Below are 16,791 nucleotides of genomic sequence, written 5' to 3'. Positions count from 1 at the left end.
AGGAACTTCCTGCCTCTCTCAGAAGGAGATAGTCAAAAGGGGACAAAGTCAAAACTGATCAGAAGAAATGAGGTTTCCACTGACATAAACTGTGGAACTCACTGCCACAGGAAGTCAGAGACCAAGAACTTGGTTGGATTGCTTGATACAGGACATGCTATAACCACTGATAGCAACATAATCTCCCTTCCCAAATGTAACCTTGTGCTTCATGTTTAAGCCAGTTTCTAACTGGTAGAGAGCAGGATGTTGGGTGGAATTGCACATCTGCTACTGTGTGGTTTTTAAACCTTCCTTTAAACCATCTGATGTTAGCCACTGTTGGAGATAGGATACAGAGCTAGCTGGACCTTAGCTTGGATCTAGTTCATGACTTCAGCTCCTGTCACTGTTGGATCATCCTTAAGGGCTGAAGGAGAAGTGTCAGCAAGAAGAAAAAAACAAAACAAAACAGTATCCTCTCCTTCCAAATTAAGAAAAGGAGTACTTGTGGCACCTTAGAGACTAACCAGTTTATTTGAGCATGAGCTTTCGTGAGCTGTAGCTCACGAAAGCTCATGCTCAAATAAACTGGTTAGTCTCTAAGGTGCCACAAGTACTCCTTTTCTTTTTGCAAATACAGACTAACACGGCTGTTACTCTGAATCCTTCCAAATTGTAACCCTCCTTTTGGGCCCAGAGAGCTAGGCTGGTTGGTAGTGAAGAGGCTTAGTAGACCAGTTGGTGATTTTAAGGTGCCCAGCTGGATGCCCACCTTCAAGGGGCCCCATTTCAGGAAGTGCTCTGATCAGGCACCCAAAGCCAGAGCTCATTGCAGCCACAAACCAGTGCCAAGGCGTGAAGGCCCTTTCAGTTCAAGGCATTATGAGCAAAAAGCAGCAGATCAATCTCCCCCCACAAAGCAAGTTCACACAAGGAGCAGGCTATGAGTTTGACTCCAGCTTTATTTTAAGACCTGAACTCACCCCTACCACAAGGTCATTGTTGCTCCTCCACACACCTGCTGTCTCATCAGAACAGTGTTAACAGCAGGAAACTTGGGGGCCAACATTCTTTCCACTTAAAATTAAATAAATAGTTACTAGGACTTTAAAAAAAAAAATCCCCATCAACCTGCCTGACCCACCCTCCTCAAACTTCCAGCATCACTGCACTAGAATCCTTACTCCTTGACTAGACCTTGGAACAGCTGCTACATAAAGCTTTAGGCCAGCCGTTTAAAGTGTTGGTGCTTAGAAGTCAGGTCCCCTAATCCATATTAAGGCATGTAAATAAGTGGCTTAGTCTTCAAAAGGCACCAAGAATCTGCCCCTTCTGCTGAGCTGAGGGGAGTTCAGAGCTCTGCAGCTGGAAAAGTCAAGTCAATGAAATACAGAGTAAGGCAGCCTAATGTTCAGGCCAGGCCTGCCAGTCTGAACACATAGGCTCTAGTGATTAGCCCTTGGAATGATCCAGCTGAAGATTGTTTCCCTGTCTTGCCATCAGGGAAGGATCTCACTCCCTGATTGAGGGATTTTACTGCCTGCTACCAGACTGCTGGTCCAGGGCTTTGCCACATCCCAGGTGCTAACTCCAATTCCTGTCTCTTACCCTCTGAGCTGTAGTGTCTCATCAGCCTAGGTCCATCAGATCTTGGCCCTGGGGGGCGGGGGGAAATGTACATTTGCCCTTCTAATTTGGAAGAAGCAAACTTGCCATTAAAAAACAAAGCCCAATTTGAAGGGTCACATTCCCTACTAGGGCAGAGGCTCCTGCTCCCACTCCAAGGGGACTACAGCTACGGCTCCTGCCTGCAGGCCCAGATTTGTTTCAGAAGAGGAGCAGAGATCAGAGACTAGAGGCTGACACATTAGTGACTGGAGGCAGCTTGGAAGAGTCCAGAGCCAATCTCAGTTCACAGACAGGACAGTCAGTGCTAGCAAGGGCTCATGCCACATCTGTAAGCTGCACCCATGGCAGGCTCAAAAAGGGGCCTCCCAGGAACTGCGGGCAGCCATCATGGCGCGTTTCAGCTGCTCGTAGGTCACAAACATCACCACGTTCCAGGATCCCAGCCGCAGGAACGAGGGCATGAACCTAGAGCCAGCAAGAGGGGAGAAGAGTCACAGCTAGGTCTGTGGGTTGAGACTTCCCATGTCTTTGCCTTTGGTTCACTCCCCTGCACCTGGGACAGCCCCATGAGGAGATAAACTAGTGAGTGAAGTGGATGTGAGTTAAAGTGCTTCTTCAGCAGGGAACTGGACAGCTGGATTCAGCCAGATCAGTCTAACCTATGTGTTCAGTTCAGCAGCAAACAGACGAGAACAGGGGATGGGGCTCCATAGATCTTAATTTTCAGGTCAAACAGGTTCAGTTTTTAAGCAAGATGGTCTGAGTTTGCAGTGTTGACAGCTAGCCTGGAATCAGTCAAGCTGGACCCTTCCCTCCTTATACCTCACCAGCAAGGAGGGCTCTGCAGGGCTGAGTTATTCCCTGTCACACCAGTGGCAGCCCTTTGCCTCCAGGTGTTTGTGGCCCAACTTGGGGCTCTGTTGATGAAGCGTGAGAACAGGGCAGCCAGCGCTGCAGGGCTCACACTGCTAGTTTACTCATTCATTACAGAATCAGCAGAGCTGCCCCTGGACCACACAGGAACAGATCTGCAATCAGGAAGAGGCCCTTCCTTTGAAAATACAACTGCCCCATCAACTCAGTCACTGGTGTCCAGATCCACCTCTGAAGGGCTGGTCACTGCTAGGCATGGAACCATCCAAGGATGGCTCCATCCTCTTCCCTTCCCCCTCCCAGTGCTCCTGGGGGTATCAGTTCAGCCCTGATGTGCTAGCCTGGGCCAGGGAGCCCCACACTTGAAGCCATGGGCTTCAGATACTCCAAGCAGAGCCATTCTGTAGCACAAGGTTTTAAAATCCTCCCCATCACTTGCAGCTTCCTTCGCCTGGGGTATTTTTGCTTGCTGTCTCAGTCCAGAGCTTTGCCATGCACAGATCAGCTGCTGGGGCTCCACCTCAGGGGTGGTTGCATTTCAGTGGCAGGTGCAGGGATGCTAGGACTGTGCTGGGCATACCATGCAAGGCCGCTGGTGTAGAGAATCCTAGCAATAGGAGCTCTACTCACCCCTTGTAGAAAGCTGTGGGCCCCTCCTTCCTCAGCATGGTAAGGGCACAGCCGACGGCACTTCCATAGTGGCCGGGGGCAGAGTTCATGTATCTGGTCTTCACTACATCAACGGGGGAAGCAACGAGCGTGGTGCAGAAGCCGGCCCCGAAGGCAGAGGTGAAGTGACACGGGAGGTTATCTGCCAGACAGGAGAGGGGATGGGTCCCTGAGCATGCAGGTCAGTAACCGGATTCTTATCTGCTTGGGGGCTAATCTAGCACCGCTGTTGCCAGAGTGCTCACAAGGGGACAACATGCACCATCAAGCCAGGCAGCAAACCATGCTTGGGGGGTGTGAACCCTGACCCCCTCCCTCCTGGTGCAGGACTTTCTGGGAGTCTGTCCAGGAGACAGCATCCCTACATATCAGGCGCAAACCTCTATGGGATCTCCCTGCAGGCTGTCACACAGGCCAGGCTAGAGCCAATGGATCTGCTGCGACCTAGATCCACCTGCCATTGCCCCCTGCATGACAGCCAAGGACTGGCTCCACTAGCCCCTAGTTTCCTGGGAATATTTCTTCTCACTCCACCCTCTGAGAGCCAGCAGCAGTCCCTCTATTCTGGCTGTGCAGGGGAGAATAAGCCAGGCACCTCTTTGGGCCAAGGCAATAGGAGATGGGTGGGTCATTCCATCGGTGCAGTATTTACAGTGCCCAAGTAGAGCCGGCTGATCTTCCAGCGATTGCTCAGTGCAGGCAGGAATGCGTTAGCCGGGGTTACTCTGGCGTGACTTCCCACCTCTCGCTTAGGACTGTCGCAATCTCACTTTAGGAGTAGGAGCCCATGTTCTTGGTCAGAATTGGGTCTGTACGTATCAAGTCCTGGATGGCCGTTAGCCCGCCCACTGCCCTGTGGCATCTGAACTGAAAGCACTCAGCGCCTGGCAATAATCGGACACAAGATCAGCATCCTGCACTAGCAAGCTGGACGCCCACCGGTCATGAGGCTGTGTTTGAGCAGTGTGTCCTTTATCAGGTCATAGGTCACCAATTCTGTGCAAGTCACAATCGCGTTACGGGCCACGTTGGGGGAAGTTCCTGTAGAACAAGGAGAAAAAGTGGTCAGCAAAATGGATGCTCTGGGTATGTCTACACAGCGGACGCTAATGACAGCAAGACTCAGAGCCCAGGCCACCTGACTCTGGCAACAAGGCTAAAAACAGGCATGTAAATGCTCCTGCTCAAGCACCGAAACCCAGAGGATGTCTACACTGTTACTTTTAGCCCTGTAGCACAAGCCTATCAGTTGACCCAGGCTGAGACTTGCTGCCCCAGGTTTTTGGCAGTGTAGACATAACGAGTGTTGCTTTAGAACCGGCCCCTCCCATGCAGGGTTCTGGAACTGCACCAACCTTTCCACAGCCCTTTGAGTCCCTCCTCCTTGGCAATGGTCTTATAGGCATCCAGCGTCCCCTGGTATCGCCTGCCACCCTCCACTCGGGCCTGGGCCTGGAACCTCACTTTCACCACGTCCGTTGGCTGGGCAATGGCCACAGCCATCGCTCCGGTGGTACATCCAGCCAGGAGTCGGCTACTGATGCTGACACCTAGCAAAGAGAGCAGGGAACAGAGGGAGAGCCAGAAAGAGGAAAGTCAGTTCACGCAGGGGAGCTGTGGACTCTACAGGGTTTTAGCCTCTGTCCTGGGTCCTCACATGCCCCCAGTTAGTGCTTTAGTATCTGAGCCCCTCACAATCTAGGGTCTCTCCCCCAGCACCCCTGTGGGGCAGGGCAGTTACCCCATGGGTAGATGTCACACCCAGAGCCTGGTGCAGAAGGAGGAACTGAACTCTGGTCTCCCACAGCCCAGGCTAGCCCTCTAACCACTGGGAAGTGCTTCCTCTCCAGCTTTTGCTAGCCTGCTCTACCCCCAGGAGTGGAGCCCCTTGGGCATGGAGTATTATCCCCATTAACCGACTCACTCCAATGCCATAGAGAATGGCTCCCAAACCTCCTACTTCCCTGGGCCTTGCCCACAAAGCTGGCCTTCCCCTGGGAAGGTCAGATCCACACCAAACCCTCGGGTTGCGGCCGCTACTGCCACCAAAGGCAGCCGGGTGCGCAGTGGAGCCTCTAAAAGGCTCCATTTTTGGCTGTCTAGCACAGGGCCTGGAAATACACAGGCCTCTCTTGGGGATCTTGTCAGGTCCCAACTGCCACCTGACCCCAACAGAAATTAAATTTCAGCCCAGCTAAACCCACTGCAATGGATGCATGGGAGACCCTCCAGGGCACATCACGGGGACTGAACCCGCGACCTTTGGATGGAAGAGCATGAGCCTTTATTGTGTGAGCTAGAGGACCCAGGCCATTAGCTTGGAAGCCATAGCAGCTGCAAACCTTTACCCACTCCAGCCACGAGAGGGAGTCAAAGGCCCACATAACAGGCACTCACGCTCTGATCCCCTGGTGTAGAACTGCTTCACGGAGTCGTACAGCCCGATACGGACGGACGCGAAGCTCATCTGACGTTGGAGCCCAGCCACCAGGCCATTGTACAGGCTTGTGGGACCCTCCGTCTTCACCATGGTGGCAATGGTGCCAAAGACACCTTTGTACTGAGCAGCTTTTGTGTTAGCTGCTGACTTGGTCTCTCCTTGGATCTGTACAGGAGAGAATGGGATGAAGAGGCTTGACAGTGATTTGGGGTCCTGGCCCAACTCACTACTCCAGCCCATGCGTGGCCTGTGTTGAAGTGTGATCTGGATTCCCATCCTGGAGACTGGGGGCTTTACCGCCCCTTCGGGTCCTTTGTTTGCAATTTGTGTGTTAACAACGAAGAGCTGTGAGTCAGGGTGGCATCAGCTGCCTAAAGCATCAGACGGTAGCACAAGCTTACAGCCAGAATGGGCTGTGTCCCAGCACCCTGGGTGAGGGCCAATTTCCAGTGCCCCATACAAAGGGGCTGAGGGTTAAATTTAAATGAACTCTGAAAAGTCTGGGGGAGCAACACCCCCATTGCTGGCCTTAAATTATGAACAAAACCCCATCACCCCAAATCTGGGCCAAGTGTAAAAGCCAGTCTCAGAGCCACACTGACCCAAGCCAGGTTTGCATGAAGAGCTGCCGAGGGAAGGGCTGCGTGGACCTCTCGGATGTCCATGAAAGCTGGCGCAGGCTTTTGATGCATCACAACTGCTTCCGTTTCCCCCTCGGCCAATCCAAGGGCTGCGTTTGGAGAGGCGCGGTGCTCCCCCCACTCCCTGGCGGCGGGGTTCGTGAGTGCGCTCAGCGCTCCACAAGAAGCGGTCAGCCCCTTGCAGGATCAGCCCCATGGCTGCAGGGCTAGAGATGCCCAGCTTAGCTATGCAATGGCTAAGGGGTGGGGAGTGGACAGGGTGAGTCTACCCATTGTTAGAGGGACACACACCAAGGAGGGGGCGGTACAAAGGGGTGTAACTAGGAGCAATGGGAAGAAATAAAGGAAAAATCCAGGAGATGCCTGGGATCTACACTGAAGTGTATTCGACTGTGGAAGTACCAGCTAAGGAAAGTGGTGCAGCATCATAGTGTGGGCCCACACTCTCGCATGCTCACTGGACCGGCTGGGGGCTGGCTGAGAACGCACGTCATTGAAGATTAAATACGAAGGCACGTCTGCCATTGCTCAGCATCATGCAATGACAGCAGCTCAAGCCACAAGGATGCTGAGCTCAGCATGGACCCCGAGACCCCTGTCCACGCGCCTGCAGAAGTTCTCACCTGCAGTCTGACTTTCGCCGTGTCCAGGGGGAAGGTGATCAGATCGGCTATGCATGCGGCTGTCCCAGCCCCTAGGAACTTCACCATGGCTGTCGGGGGGACATCGGTGGGCTTGAATCCAACCATTTTGCAAGCTTCTGAGCAGCTCTGGAGAAGCCAAGTGCGCACGAGGAGTGGAAAGGAAGCGAGTTGCGTTCCGATGTAGCAAAGGGCAAGACAAATGGACTCTGTCCCAGTCTAGATGGGACAGAAACAAGAGTGATAAACAGAGCTCTAAAATCTGGGCCACACCCTACCGCTTTCTACATTACATCAGGCAAGGATCACCACACACATTAAGCAACGCTCCATCCCTGGCATCTGGTTCTCCATCACGGGATACAAGCAATGCCCATGTATTCCAAGAGGAGATGCTTCTATCCGCAGGCAGGGTGCTTTTGCCATTCATAACACCCATTTTTCAGATGGGCAAATTGAGTCAGAATCTATGGCAGAGCTGAGACTAGGAGACACAGGAAACCTGGCTATACATTCCCTGCTCTAACCACTAGACCACACTGCCTTCTCAATTTGGCTTCCATGCTAAACTTGGATTAAATACATTTAAATATCTGGCATGGAGAAGCGTTAAGGCATTGCTGCTTAAATAGGTGACTAGCCGGCTAGCTAAATTTAACCTATCCTGTGTGCATTTCCCACCTCTTGGGTTGGGGGTGAGAGAGAGAGACACAGATCCTCACCAAATACTGTTCCTTAGAGGTTAGGCAGTACTGAAGTAGGTAGTACTCAGCATTTGGTACATTTGTGTTTATTATCTGGGCCATGCAAAACCTGCCCTGAGCGGTCCATTTCCCCACTTGGAGCAGGAGTTTTAGAAATGCTGCAAATAGGGAAGTTGTCACTAGGCAACCATCATGTGTTTAACACCACAAGTTTGAGGGAGTTGAGGCGGATTAGCAGGCAATTTCATCACTAACCGAGCCTGCATTCTGGGTCGGTCTGGTCAGGTTTTCATTCAACGGTAATGACATTTTTAGTTCCTTAAAAAACAGGAGGCGAGTTCTTCCAACTTGGTTTTTATGAAGCCACTGGATGCATGACTGAGGTGTGCAGCCTCAGCGCAAAGCCAGCTGCAGAGGAGACAGATGTGCTGGTAGGGCACCATTCAGGATTTGGTGTAAGTCAAGCCCGGTAACCCCCACACACTGAAAGCTGGAGATGAAGGCGATATGTTTCACCAGTTGGGGGGTAACGTCACTAACCACCACCCCGCCATCCCCAGCTAGATTCTAAAGGCTTGTTTTGTTCAGCTGAAAGACTGTTGTCCTAATGACTGATGGGGGTAGATACAACATGCATCAGCTGAGCATGGAGCTCAGATCTGACTGGGTGCACTTGTTGCTAGGCTGTGACTAGCCAAGAAACCTAGCTGCCATTGTCCAGGATGTGGTTGCCACGTGGCAGTAACAGCCTGCTAGTAGCCACCACGCTTGAACACAGTCGTAGCTAGGGTAGGCCATTTCTGGTCCCAGTGTGGACAGGATCTGCATTGGCCTTCACTAAGATTTTCCTACATGGGTGGGGTTCCCAATTGTAACCCTGTCATGGCTGGAGAGGAGTCCACAGGAAAGGAGAACTGTTACCCAGTCACCCTCCATGCAGCAGGAGTTTCCTTAGGAGAGCTCTCTCCTAAACAGGGTAACTACCGCCCTAAATGAATACTTCCACTAGTTAGAAGGGGGAGAGAAGGGCACTGCTTTACTGCCTTCTGAAGTCGCTCTAGAAACACAGTTGCTGGTCAAGCTAGGATAGACCATGGGGTCCAAGATCTTGCAGAAGGACCATTTCTCAGAGTTAGACACATATACGGCCATCTAGTCACCGGAGATTAGACTTTGGATTTATGGACTTCACGTATTAAAGAGATTTACAGTGTAACAACTTAGAGACCAGTAATGCAGCCCTCATTTTGTGATCAGCGACTGCAATCAGACCACCAACCTCAAACCCGGTTAGGCTGCTCTTTGTGGAGTTAATTTCAGCAGGTGACTCCATTTAACAATCCCACCTGGAAGAGGATCCCTTTAACAGATCAGCACCTAGCACCGATCTACCAAGCCAGAATTAGGTCTTAGCCCAATTCGTTTTATGAAACTAACGCTCAGGCTTCAGTCCCAGAGGCAAGAGCGCCGCCAAACCTGATCGATGCAACCGAGGAGCATTAGGGAAGACGGTACATTGAAGCGTTACCTTAGTCAAGTATTTCAGGGCGACTGCGCTTCGATCAGGGTTCTCTGAAGGTATCGCGCTCGTCAAATTTGCTTACTGCAAGGACTATCTGATCCCCCTGGTTTTCCATAGACGGTCGTTTAGAAGCGAGACACCTGATAATCATACTCCCTAGCCTGCGGGGGGAGCACACATGGGAGCAAAGTACGTTTTACAGGCGGAGTTTTTGGCCGCAGTCAAGATGGGCTAGTGACGCCGGAGCGGGAGCGGAATTGCGGCCCACGCGCAAAGGCAGCGCAGTCCAGCCGCTCTGCGGAACCGCCGCGTGTTGATCTGCGCGGAGACACCGACCTGCGTTTACAGCTCGGGCGGCCCCCGGAGCCCGGCGCAGCGGAGCCCGGCCGCGATCCGAAAGCGCTTTTCGGGCAGCATGAAAAAGCCAAGACAGGAGCAAGGAAAGCCCCGCCCCCGCCGCCCCGTGTCTGGTGCCCAGTGTGGACCAGGGATTGCGGCTCAGCCCCTGGCTCGTCTCTACCGTGGGAGCAGGGGTTTCGAGCGCAAGGCCAGTCACTTCGAGCCACAGCTGGCCATCCTTGGGCACGCTGGGGTGGGGGTGGGGGGCAGATGGCCCTGCTTTGAGAGCCAGGACTTGGGCTAGTCCCCTGGAGGCGTGCGGGGAGATTTAGGGTCGAGGGGTCTGGATGCTCCTAAACCCTCTCGGCGCGCGGGGAAGTCTCTCCCCCCAGCACCTACCCGCGGGGCGCTCCGGTTCCGGGCGGGGGCGGCGCGCTGCAGATGTTCAGCTGCGCCCCAGAAAACGCCCTGCGGGGAGCCCCCCGCGCCCCTCCCGGCCCCCCCCCGCAGCAAGACACGACAGCGAATGGGGCCCGGGGCAACTCGCCGCCCCCCGGGTCTCGGGTCACCCGGGCAGAGCCAGCGAAGCGCTGCAGGGGCCGGAGCCCACCCAGGGTGCCGGCTCCCAGGGGGGATCCGCTCCATCCAGGCGCCCGAGCCTCTGTCGGGGGCGCCCCGGGCGGGCTGGGGGGCGCCCCGGGCGGGGACTGACCTGAGTCCGAGGAAGAGACGCGGGGGCAGCGGCACCGGTCTCAGGAGGAGGAACACGCCGGTCGCTGCCGCTTTATAGCGCCCGGGAGCCGGCATCAGCCGCCCCGCCCCGCCCCGGCGGCCGCCCTTGGGGGGGGGGGGCGCGGCAGCTCCGTCCCGACCGAGCTGGCGCAACCCCCCCCCCCACCGATCGCCCCACTCCCTGCCCTCGCGTTACCCCCCCCCACCGATCGCCCCACTCCCTGCCCTCGCGTTACCCCCACCCCACCGATCGCCCCACTCCCTGCCCTCGCGTTACCCCCACCCCACCGATCGCCCCACTCCCTGCCCTCGCGTTACCCCCCCCACCGATCGCCCCACTCCCTGCCCTCGCGTTACCCCCCCCACCGATCGCCCCACTCCCTGCCCTCGCGTTACCCCCCCCCACCGATCGCCCCACTCCCTGCCCTCGCGTTACCCCCCCCACCGATCGCCCCACTCCCTGCCCTCGCGTTACCCCCACCCCACCGATCGCCCCACTCCCTGCCCTCGCGTTACCCCCCCCCACCGATCGCCCCACTCCCTGCCCTCGCGTTACCCCCCCCCCACCGATCGCCCCACTCCCTGCCCTCGCGTTACCCCCCCCCCCCGATCGCCCCACTCCCTGCCCTCGCGTTACCCCCCCCCCCACCGGTCGCCCCACTCCCTGCCCTCGCGTTACCCCCCCCCCACCGATCGCCCCTCTCCCTGCCCTCGCGTTACCCCCACCCCACCGATCGCCCCTCTCCCTGCCCTCGCGTTACCCCCACCCCACCGATCGCCCCACTCCCTGCCCTCGCGTTACCCCCCCCACTGGTCGCCCCTCTCCCTGCCCTCGCGTTACCCCCACCCCACCGATCGCCCCACTCCCTGCCCTCGCGTTACCCCCACCCCACCGATCGCCCCACTCCCTGCCCTCGCGTTACCCCCACCCACTGCCCTAGCCAATGGGGGAGCAGTGCTAGGAAGGGATCCCCCCCCTTGCTGGGAGCAGCAGGGGCGCTGATGAAGGTTAGGAGGCTGATGGCCCCTCCCTGGTGCGAGGTGGGGCGAGTGTTATCTGTCAGCACAGCTGAGTTGGCGATCAAAGGTGAGGCGAACAGGTGAACCAGCTGGAAGCAGTAAGTCCCTGGCAGGGAAAGGCCCTGCTCAGCTGCTCCCCTGGGCCCCCCAGTGCTGCGGCTGAAGTCAGAAACTAACTGATCCTGACATGGAGTGTGGCCTCTCTCTCTTTCTCGGTTCCTCATAGTCAGCGGGAGAGTTCAACCAACCAAGCAAAAATGAAAACATCCGGCAAAGAACTACAAAACAATGGTCAGGAATTTTTTGCCCTGGGGCTTGGCTGGCTCAGGGGGCTGCTAGTGGGACAATAAGTCTTTTGCTCTACAGCACTGGTGCAGATTTGGTGTAGATTGGTAGGCCCCCAAAGTTCATAGAATCATAGACTATCAGGGTTGGAAGGGACCTCAGGAGGTCATCTAGTCCAACCCCCTGCTCAAAGCAGGACCAATCCCCAATTTTTGCCCCATATCCATAAATGGCCCCCTCAAGGATTGAACTCACAACCCTGGGTTTAGCAGGCCAAAGCTCAAACCACTGAGCTATCACTCCCACCACTGAGTTGCCACCATCTGATGGCTACTCAGTGGCCTATGCAGTGGACAAAGAACCCAAGGGACCATGAGAGGTCAGCTAGTCCCGTCCCTTGTAATGAGACCGGACCAAGTAAACCTAGACCTCACAGGTGTTTGTCCAAGCTATTCTTCAAAACCTCCAGTGATCGGGATTATACAACTTCAGCTGGAGGCCCCAGCCAGATGGTGATACTAACCAAAAGGCTGAACAGACATGGGGGATAGATGCTCCTTTGAACCCCGGAAATGGTCCTTTCCAAGTCAGCTGTGGAGGTGGGAGGTGATGCTCCTGCAGGTGAAGCTTGCACTGCTGCTTCCCTTGGTCTATTGTTCAGTAGGGGACCCAGCACTTGTCAGGAACTTGGAATTCACTTGGAACCCCAAAGAAAATGAAAAGGGAGGGGACAGAATGGAGATAAGGGACTGTGTAGCCGGCAGCCTCTAAATTCATATTTCCACTGTTATTCCAGATCCTCAGAGTACGCTTCTGTTTCCTTGTGGATTGTCTCCTTGATACAAACGTGGCACCATAAACCAATGTCAACTATGTGTAAAATGGGCACCAGAGGCAAAAAGACTAAAAATGACGAATAGTCTATGCTATGGAGACTTCCCAAATGTACCCTCCTTTCTATACAATTCATCCTTATGGGATAAGATCTCTCTGTTTTCCATCAGTCTCTTCCATTATAAAACGCACCCACGCTGTTCTTATTTCTCGACTGTGCTTTTGGCTGAGCTTCTGTGGCTCAAATAACCCTTGGTCAAAACACAGTCCTAATCGGGTATCTTCCAAGTGGAGAGGATTTATTTGCTCACACACTTTCCCTGTTTAAGAGGTCTGGGAAAGATCGGTTTCCAGGGGATTGCTGTTACAGAATTGCCTGAAAAATGGAGGTAAGATTCTGTTAGCCATTTAAAATGATTTGTCTCATGCTACATGAGACACAGGCAAGAAGTGGAGGCTTATGTTCAACTAACTGCATCTTTCTAATCACCAGAAACAACCCCTGCTAAGACCAATCCCTGAAAAACAAAATGATTTTGAGACATCTGTGAACCTTTTCATTGAGCTTGGACCAAAATCAGCCCTGACATAAAGGTGGAAGACAATACGAACTGCATGCGTTCAGCACCTAGTTGCTTTTTTAGATGCCTAAGTATGGATTTGGGTGCCTCACTTTAGATGCCTCGCCCTGCTCTACATCCAGAAATGGCGCCAGTTTAACTAAATTGGTTTCTACATTCATTCAGTTAAATCCATGCCAGTGTGGACACTCTTTAATCAGTTTGAGTGCCTTAGCTGCATTCACAAATTTGAGACTATTGGCCTTTCCACCCAGTCGTTAAGAACAGTAGCAATTGTTTTAATTACCTGAATCCTCAAAGGAATATTCAATCATTTGCGTATTCCAATCAGTCCTATGAAATAGCCTGTCAAACGACTGCACCATCGGACACGATAATGGGACAAAATGAGCTGGAGTTTCCTGGTCCATGGATCAGCATTGTCAAGGTGAACAAGGGCTCATGAAGTCTGAGGCTTGACAATGAACAGCCTTTTGGGTTGCATAAGGAGTGTTCTCATTTCTTTGTGCTGTTTCATTCTCTTTCCTGATCCCCTAAAAGGCAGTGGTTGCATTTGAAGGTTCCCTTTATAACCAGAAGGGCTGGACAACGTATAAGGTTTGATGCCGTAGAAACCAGGAGATTGGAACCCCTCTTGAGTATTCTGGCTTCTTTTGCCTCTTCCTTTGAACTCAGGACTTTAGTAGCCTCTCTGCTGGGATTCGTTGAGGAATATTGGATTGGAAGGTTACTTCATTGTGCTTCAGCGCAGGCAAAGGACTAGCTGACCTCTTGACATCCTTTCCAGCCCCGCATTTCTCTGGTTCTGTGAAAGTTGGGCCTAAGCAGAGCTGGGATAAATTGCACAAGGAGCTTTGTGTTTTAAAAAGGGTGAATTAAAGAATGTGCATTGAAACACACCCAGCAGAGTGCAGCGGCGTGAGGGATTTCAAAAAACAGGCGACACTTTAAAAAACGAGGGAATCTCATTCCACTTGAATTCCACAAATGGAGAAACTGAGGCACAGAGCAGGTGATTTGTCCAAAGTAATAGCATAGCACACTTGGGACTTTAACCCTTGCTGACCAGACTCTGGTTCCAGTCTCTGACCCAACCTCTGCCTCAGAATTAGTGTTCTGATTGGCTGGTTGGCTCCAACACCCAGAGGCTCACATCTGGGGACTGATCACTGACAAGGGCCACAAATGAGCTGGGACTCACTAGTGCTTTGCTTAGCTTTAGCCAAAATATCCCCCCCACTGCTACATTTTGAAGAAACCTTCTAAAAAGCATCACTTTGCTCCACAAGGAAAAGGGACCAGATCCCATCACATCTGTTAACTCCTCAATGCTTCTTTGAATGGTTTGATGCTATCTGTTATATTGCTTCCCACCGCTGCAGAAGAGGGCAGCAATAAAAGACACACTCTGGTGTGGCTTAATTCTTTAATGCTATAATCATAGTCCAGTTAGAAGTAGAATTGAATGTTGATGTATCTGTCTTAGAGTTTTCTATTGTCCCCGTCACTGTAATATCTAAGGTAGTGGTTCTCAACCAGGGGTACTCAGAGGTCTTCCAGGGGGTACATCAACTCATCTACGTATTTGCCTAGTTTTAGAACATGCTAGATAAAAAGCACTAGCGAAGTCAGTACCAAGTAAAATTTTATACAATGACTTATATACGATACACTGAAATGTAAGCACAATATATTCCAATTGATTTATTTTATAATTATATGGTAAAAATGTGAAAGTCGGCAATCGTTCAGTAACAGTGTGGCTGTGACACTTCTGTATTTTTATGTCTGATTTTGTAAGCAAGTAGTTTTTAAGTGCGGTGAAACTTGGGGGTAGGCAAGACAAATCAGACTCTTGAAAGGGGTACAGTACCCTGGAAAGGTTGACAGCCACTGATCTAAGGCCTGGTCTGCCCTTGAAAGTTATATCAGCAGAGCTACATCAGTCAGGGGTATGAAGAAAACACCCCGACTGATGCCCACCTAACCCCCAGGGTTGATGCAGCTATGTCAACGGAAGAATGCTTCTGCTGACATAGCTAATGTCATGGTGGGAGGTGGTGTTCCTGCACCGACAGAAAAACTCCATCCGTTGGGTAGGCTGCGTCTGCACCAGTGGGCTGTGCTGGGCTAATCTTTATGTGTTATGAATTTCAGTGCTTGCAAAGAGCATGGGGCTGTGGCTACAGAGCAGCTGTGCACGGAGGGCGAAATTCACCTCTGCGCAGCAAATCACCACAGGGTATGCAGCATGTATCCCACTTGGCCTGGAGGGTGCATCCATCCCAGCTGAGTGCTGCATAAACCTTGTACTGACTGCACAGGGATGCCCTGCTCTGGCTGCAAGCTCTGAGTTAGCGTTGCTATTAGGTGTAGCTCAAGCTGGTGATTCTGCTCTGCAAAGCCCTGTATCATTTGGGATGCCATTAACTGCTCCACCGGGACAGTTAAAGGTGACCTGTGAAGGGTGTTTTTAAAAGACTGACCGTGTGTCCCTTGTTGATCCTTTAGGATGTGAACCAAGGAAACTGGAAAGGGGCCGGTGCTGCTGGATGAGACTTCCCCAAATCACTCCTGTGAGCTCAGCACTGAAGGGGAAATTCAGCACAAGGTTTCTGCACCTGGACCGGGGTGAATTCCACTCCACTGCTCGGGTGGGGGCCTGCCTGCTGTAGTTGCCATTGTCGTTCATTGACCAGAGCGATGCTGTTGCTTTGGTCTCAGATTAGTGCTTTCGGTGAAGCACGGGGGCTCATTCGTCCAGCTCAGAAAGATACAGGGTGAGCTGATCCCACTCGGATTCAAGCACTGGGATCATTCTAGGTATTTCTAACCCGATGCTTAGATGCCTCAGCTGTCCCCTCTGGGTTTGCACCACAGACCTTTCAGCATGGGCCAGATCGGAAAAAGAGAGAAAGGACTAAATCTGCCAAGGAAAAGACAGGAGACCTGCAACGAGATCCCCTGGGGGCTGTCTGAGTCCTTTTACTAGTAATGGCTGAAAGGCAGCAATAACCATGACACAGTTTAATGGCCACTCGTCCCCTGTGACACAAGTGATCCAGGTGAGGCGGGCAATGCTCCTCCAATAATTCCCTCTCAGTGCAGCTCCAGAACACTGACTAGTATGCACCGCAGGCAGCTCGGGCCGGTGTCCTGCTGTAGATCCATCTGTGGGCGGTCGGCTCTGTGGGAGGGAGAGAGGATCTAAAGTTACCTGTGTCTTGGTAGGCGTTTCTTTTGCATTATTTATCCCACTTCTGTTTCCCGGCACATCAGCTGGGCTGGTTGAATCATACAGAGACCAGAGATGGAAAAGACCTGGCAGGTCCCAGCTGGTTGGTCCTTTCACTGGGCTTGTTCCCTAAAGTCTATTCATCAGTGAATAATCCAATCTAAGGCCTTGGCTACGTTGCAAAGGGTTTGCCAGTAGAGCTAAAGCAAGAGAGTTCTTTTCCCAGTACACCTGATACCTGTTCTCCAAAGAAAATCAACTATACGAGCAACAGGACTTTTTTTGCTAGTAAAACTGTATCTGCGCTGGGGCTTTTGCTGGCCAGTGATTTAGCTGGGAGGAGAGCTGGGGGCACTGGAATAAGCTACGCTGCCAAGGCATAATTTTGCTGCCTCCACACTAAGAGCGCTTTGCTGAACTAGTACACTGGTATACCTGTGCCAGTAAAGCCTTCCAGGTGTTGACTTGTGTCATAACTATAAAGGGAAGGGTAACCACCTTTCTGTCCACAGGGCTATAAAATCCCTCCTAGCCAGAGGCAAAACCCCTTCACCTGTAAAGGGTTAAGAAGCTAGGATAACCTCACTGGCACCTGACCAAAATGACCGACGAGGAGACAAGTTACTTTCAAAGCGGGGGGGAAAAAGGGTCTGTCTGTCTGTGT

At 52.7% G+C, this 16,791-nt stretch overlaps 1 protein-coding gene across 2 annotated transcripts; it reads right to left on the bottom strand.

Moving 5' to 3' along the window:
* Positions 1-926: 926 nt before the first annotated feature.
* LOC144276639 (dicarboxylate carrier UCP2-like) lies at positions 927-10,258 on the bottom strand. 2 transcript variants are annotated; one of them, XM_077836915.1, is made up of 8 exons: positions 10,153-10,258; positions 9,108-9,262; positions 6,858-7,094; positions 5,551-5,758; positions 4,509-4,703; positions 4,093-4,194; positions 3,115-3,295; positions 927-2,076 (listed from the first exon to the last, which is right to left on the bottom strand). In XM_077836915.1, exons 3-8 carry the CDS (start codon positions 6,981-6,983, stop codon positions 1,962-1,964), a joined length of 927 nt encoding a protein of 308 aa, XP_077693041.1. In that variant the 5' UTR covers positions 6,984-7,094; positions 9,108-9,262; positions 10,153-10,258; the 3' UTR covers positions 927-1,961. The 2 variants fall into 2 exon arrangements, with proteins under 2 accessions (XP_077693041.1, XP_077693112.1); XM_077836986.1 differs by lacking the exon at positions 10,153-10,258 and having other exon boundaries at positions 9,108-9,461.
* Positions 10,259-16,791: the final 6,533 nt, after the last annotated feature.

This window comes from Eretmochelys imbricata, chromosome 1 (assembly GCF_965152235.1).
Source record: "Eretmochelys imbricata isolate rEreImb1 chromosome 1, rEreImb1.hap1, whole genome shotgun sequence".
Classification (NCBI taxonomy): domain Eukaryota; kingdom Metazoa; phylum Chordata; order Testudines; family Cheloniidae; genus Eretmochelys; species Eretmochelys imbricata.
Note: the sequence above shows the minus strand (reverse complement) of the source record. Positions and strands in the feature narration are given on the sequence as shown.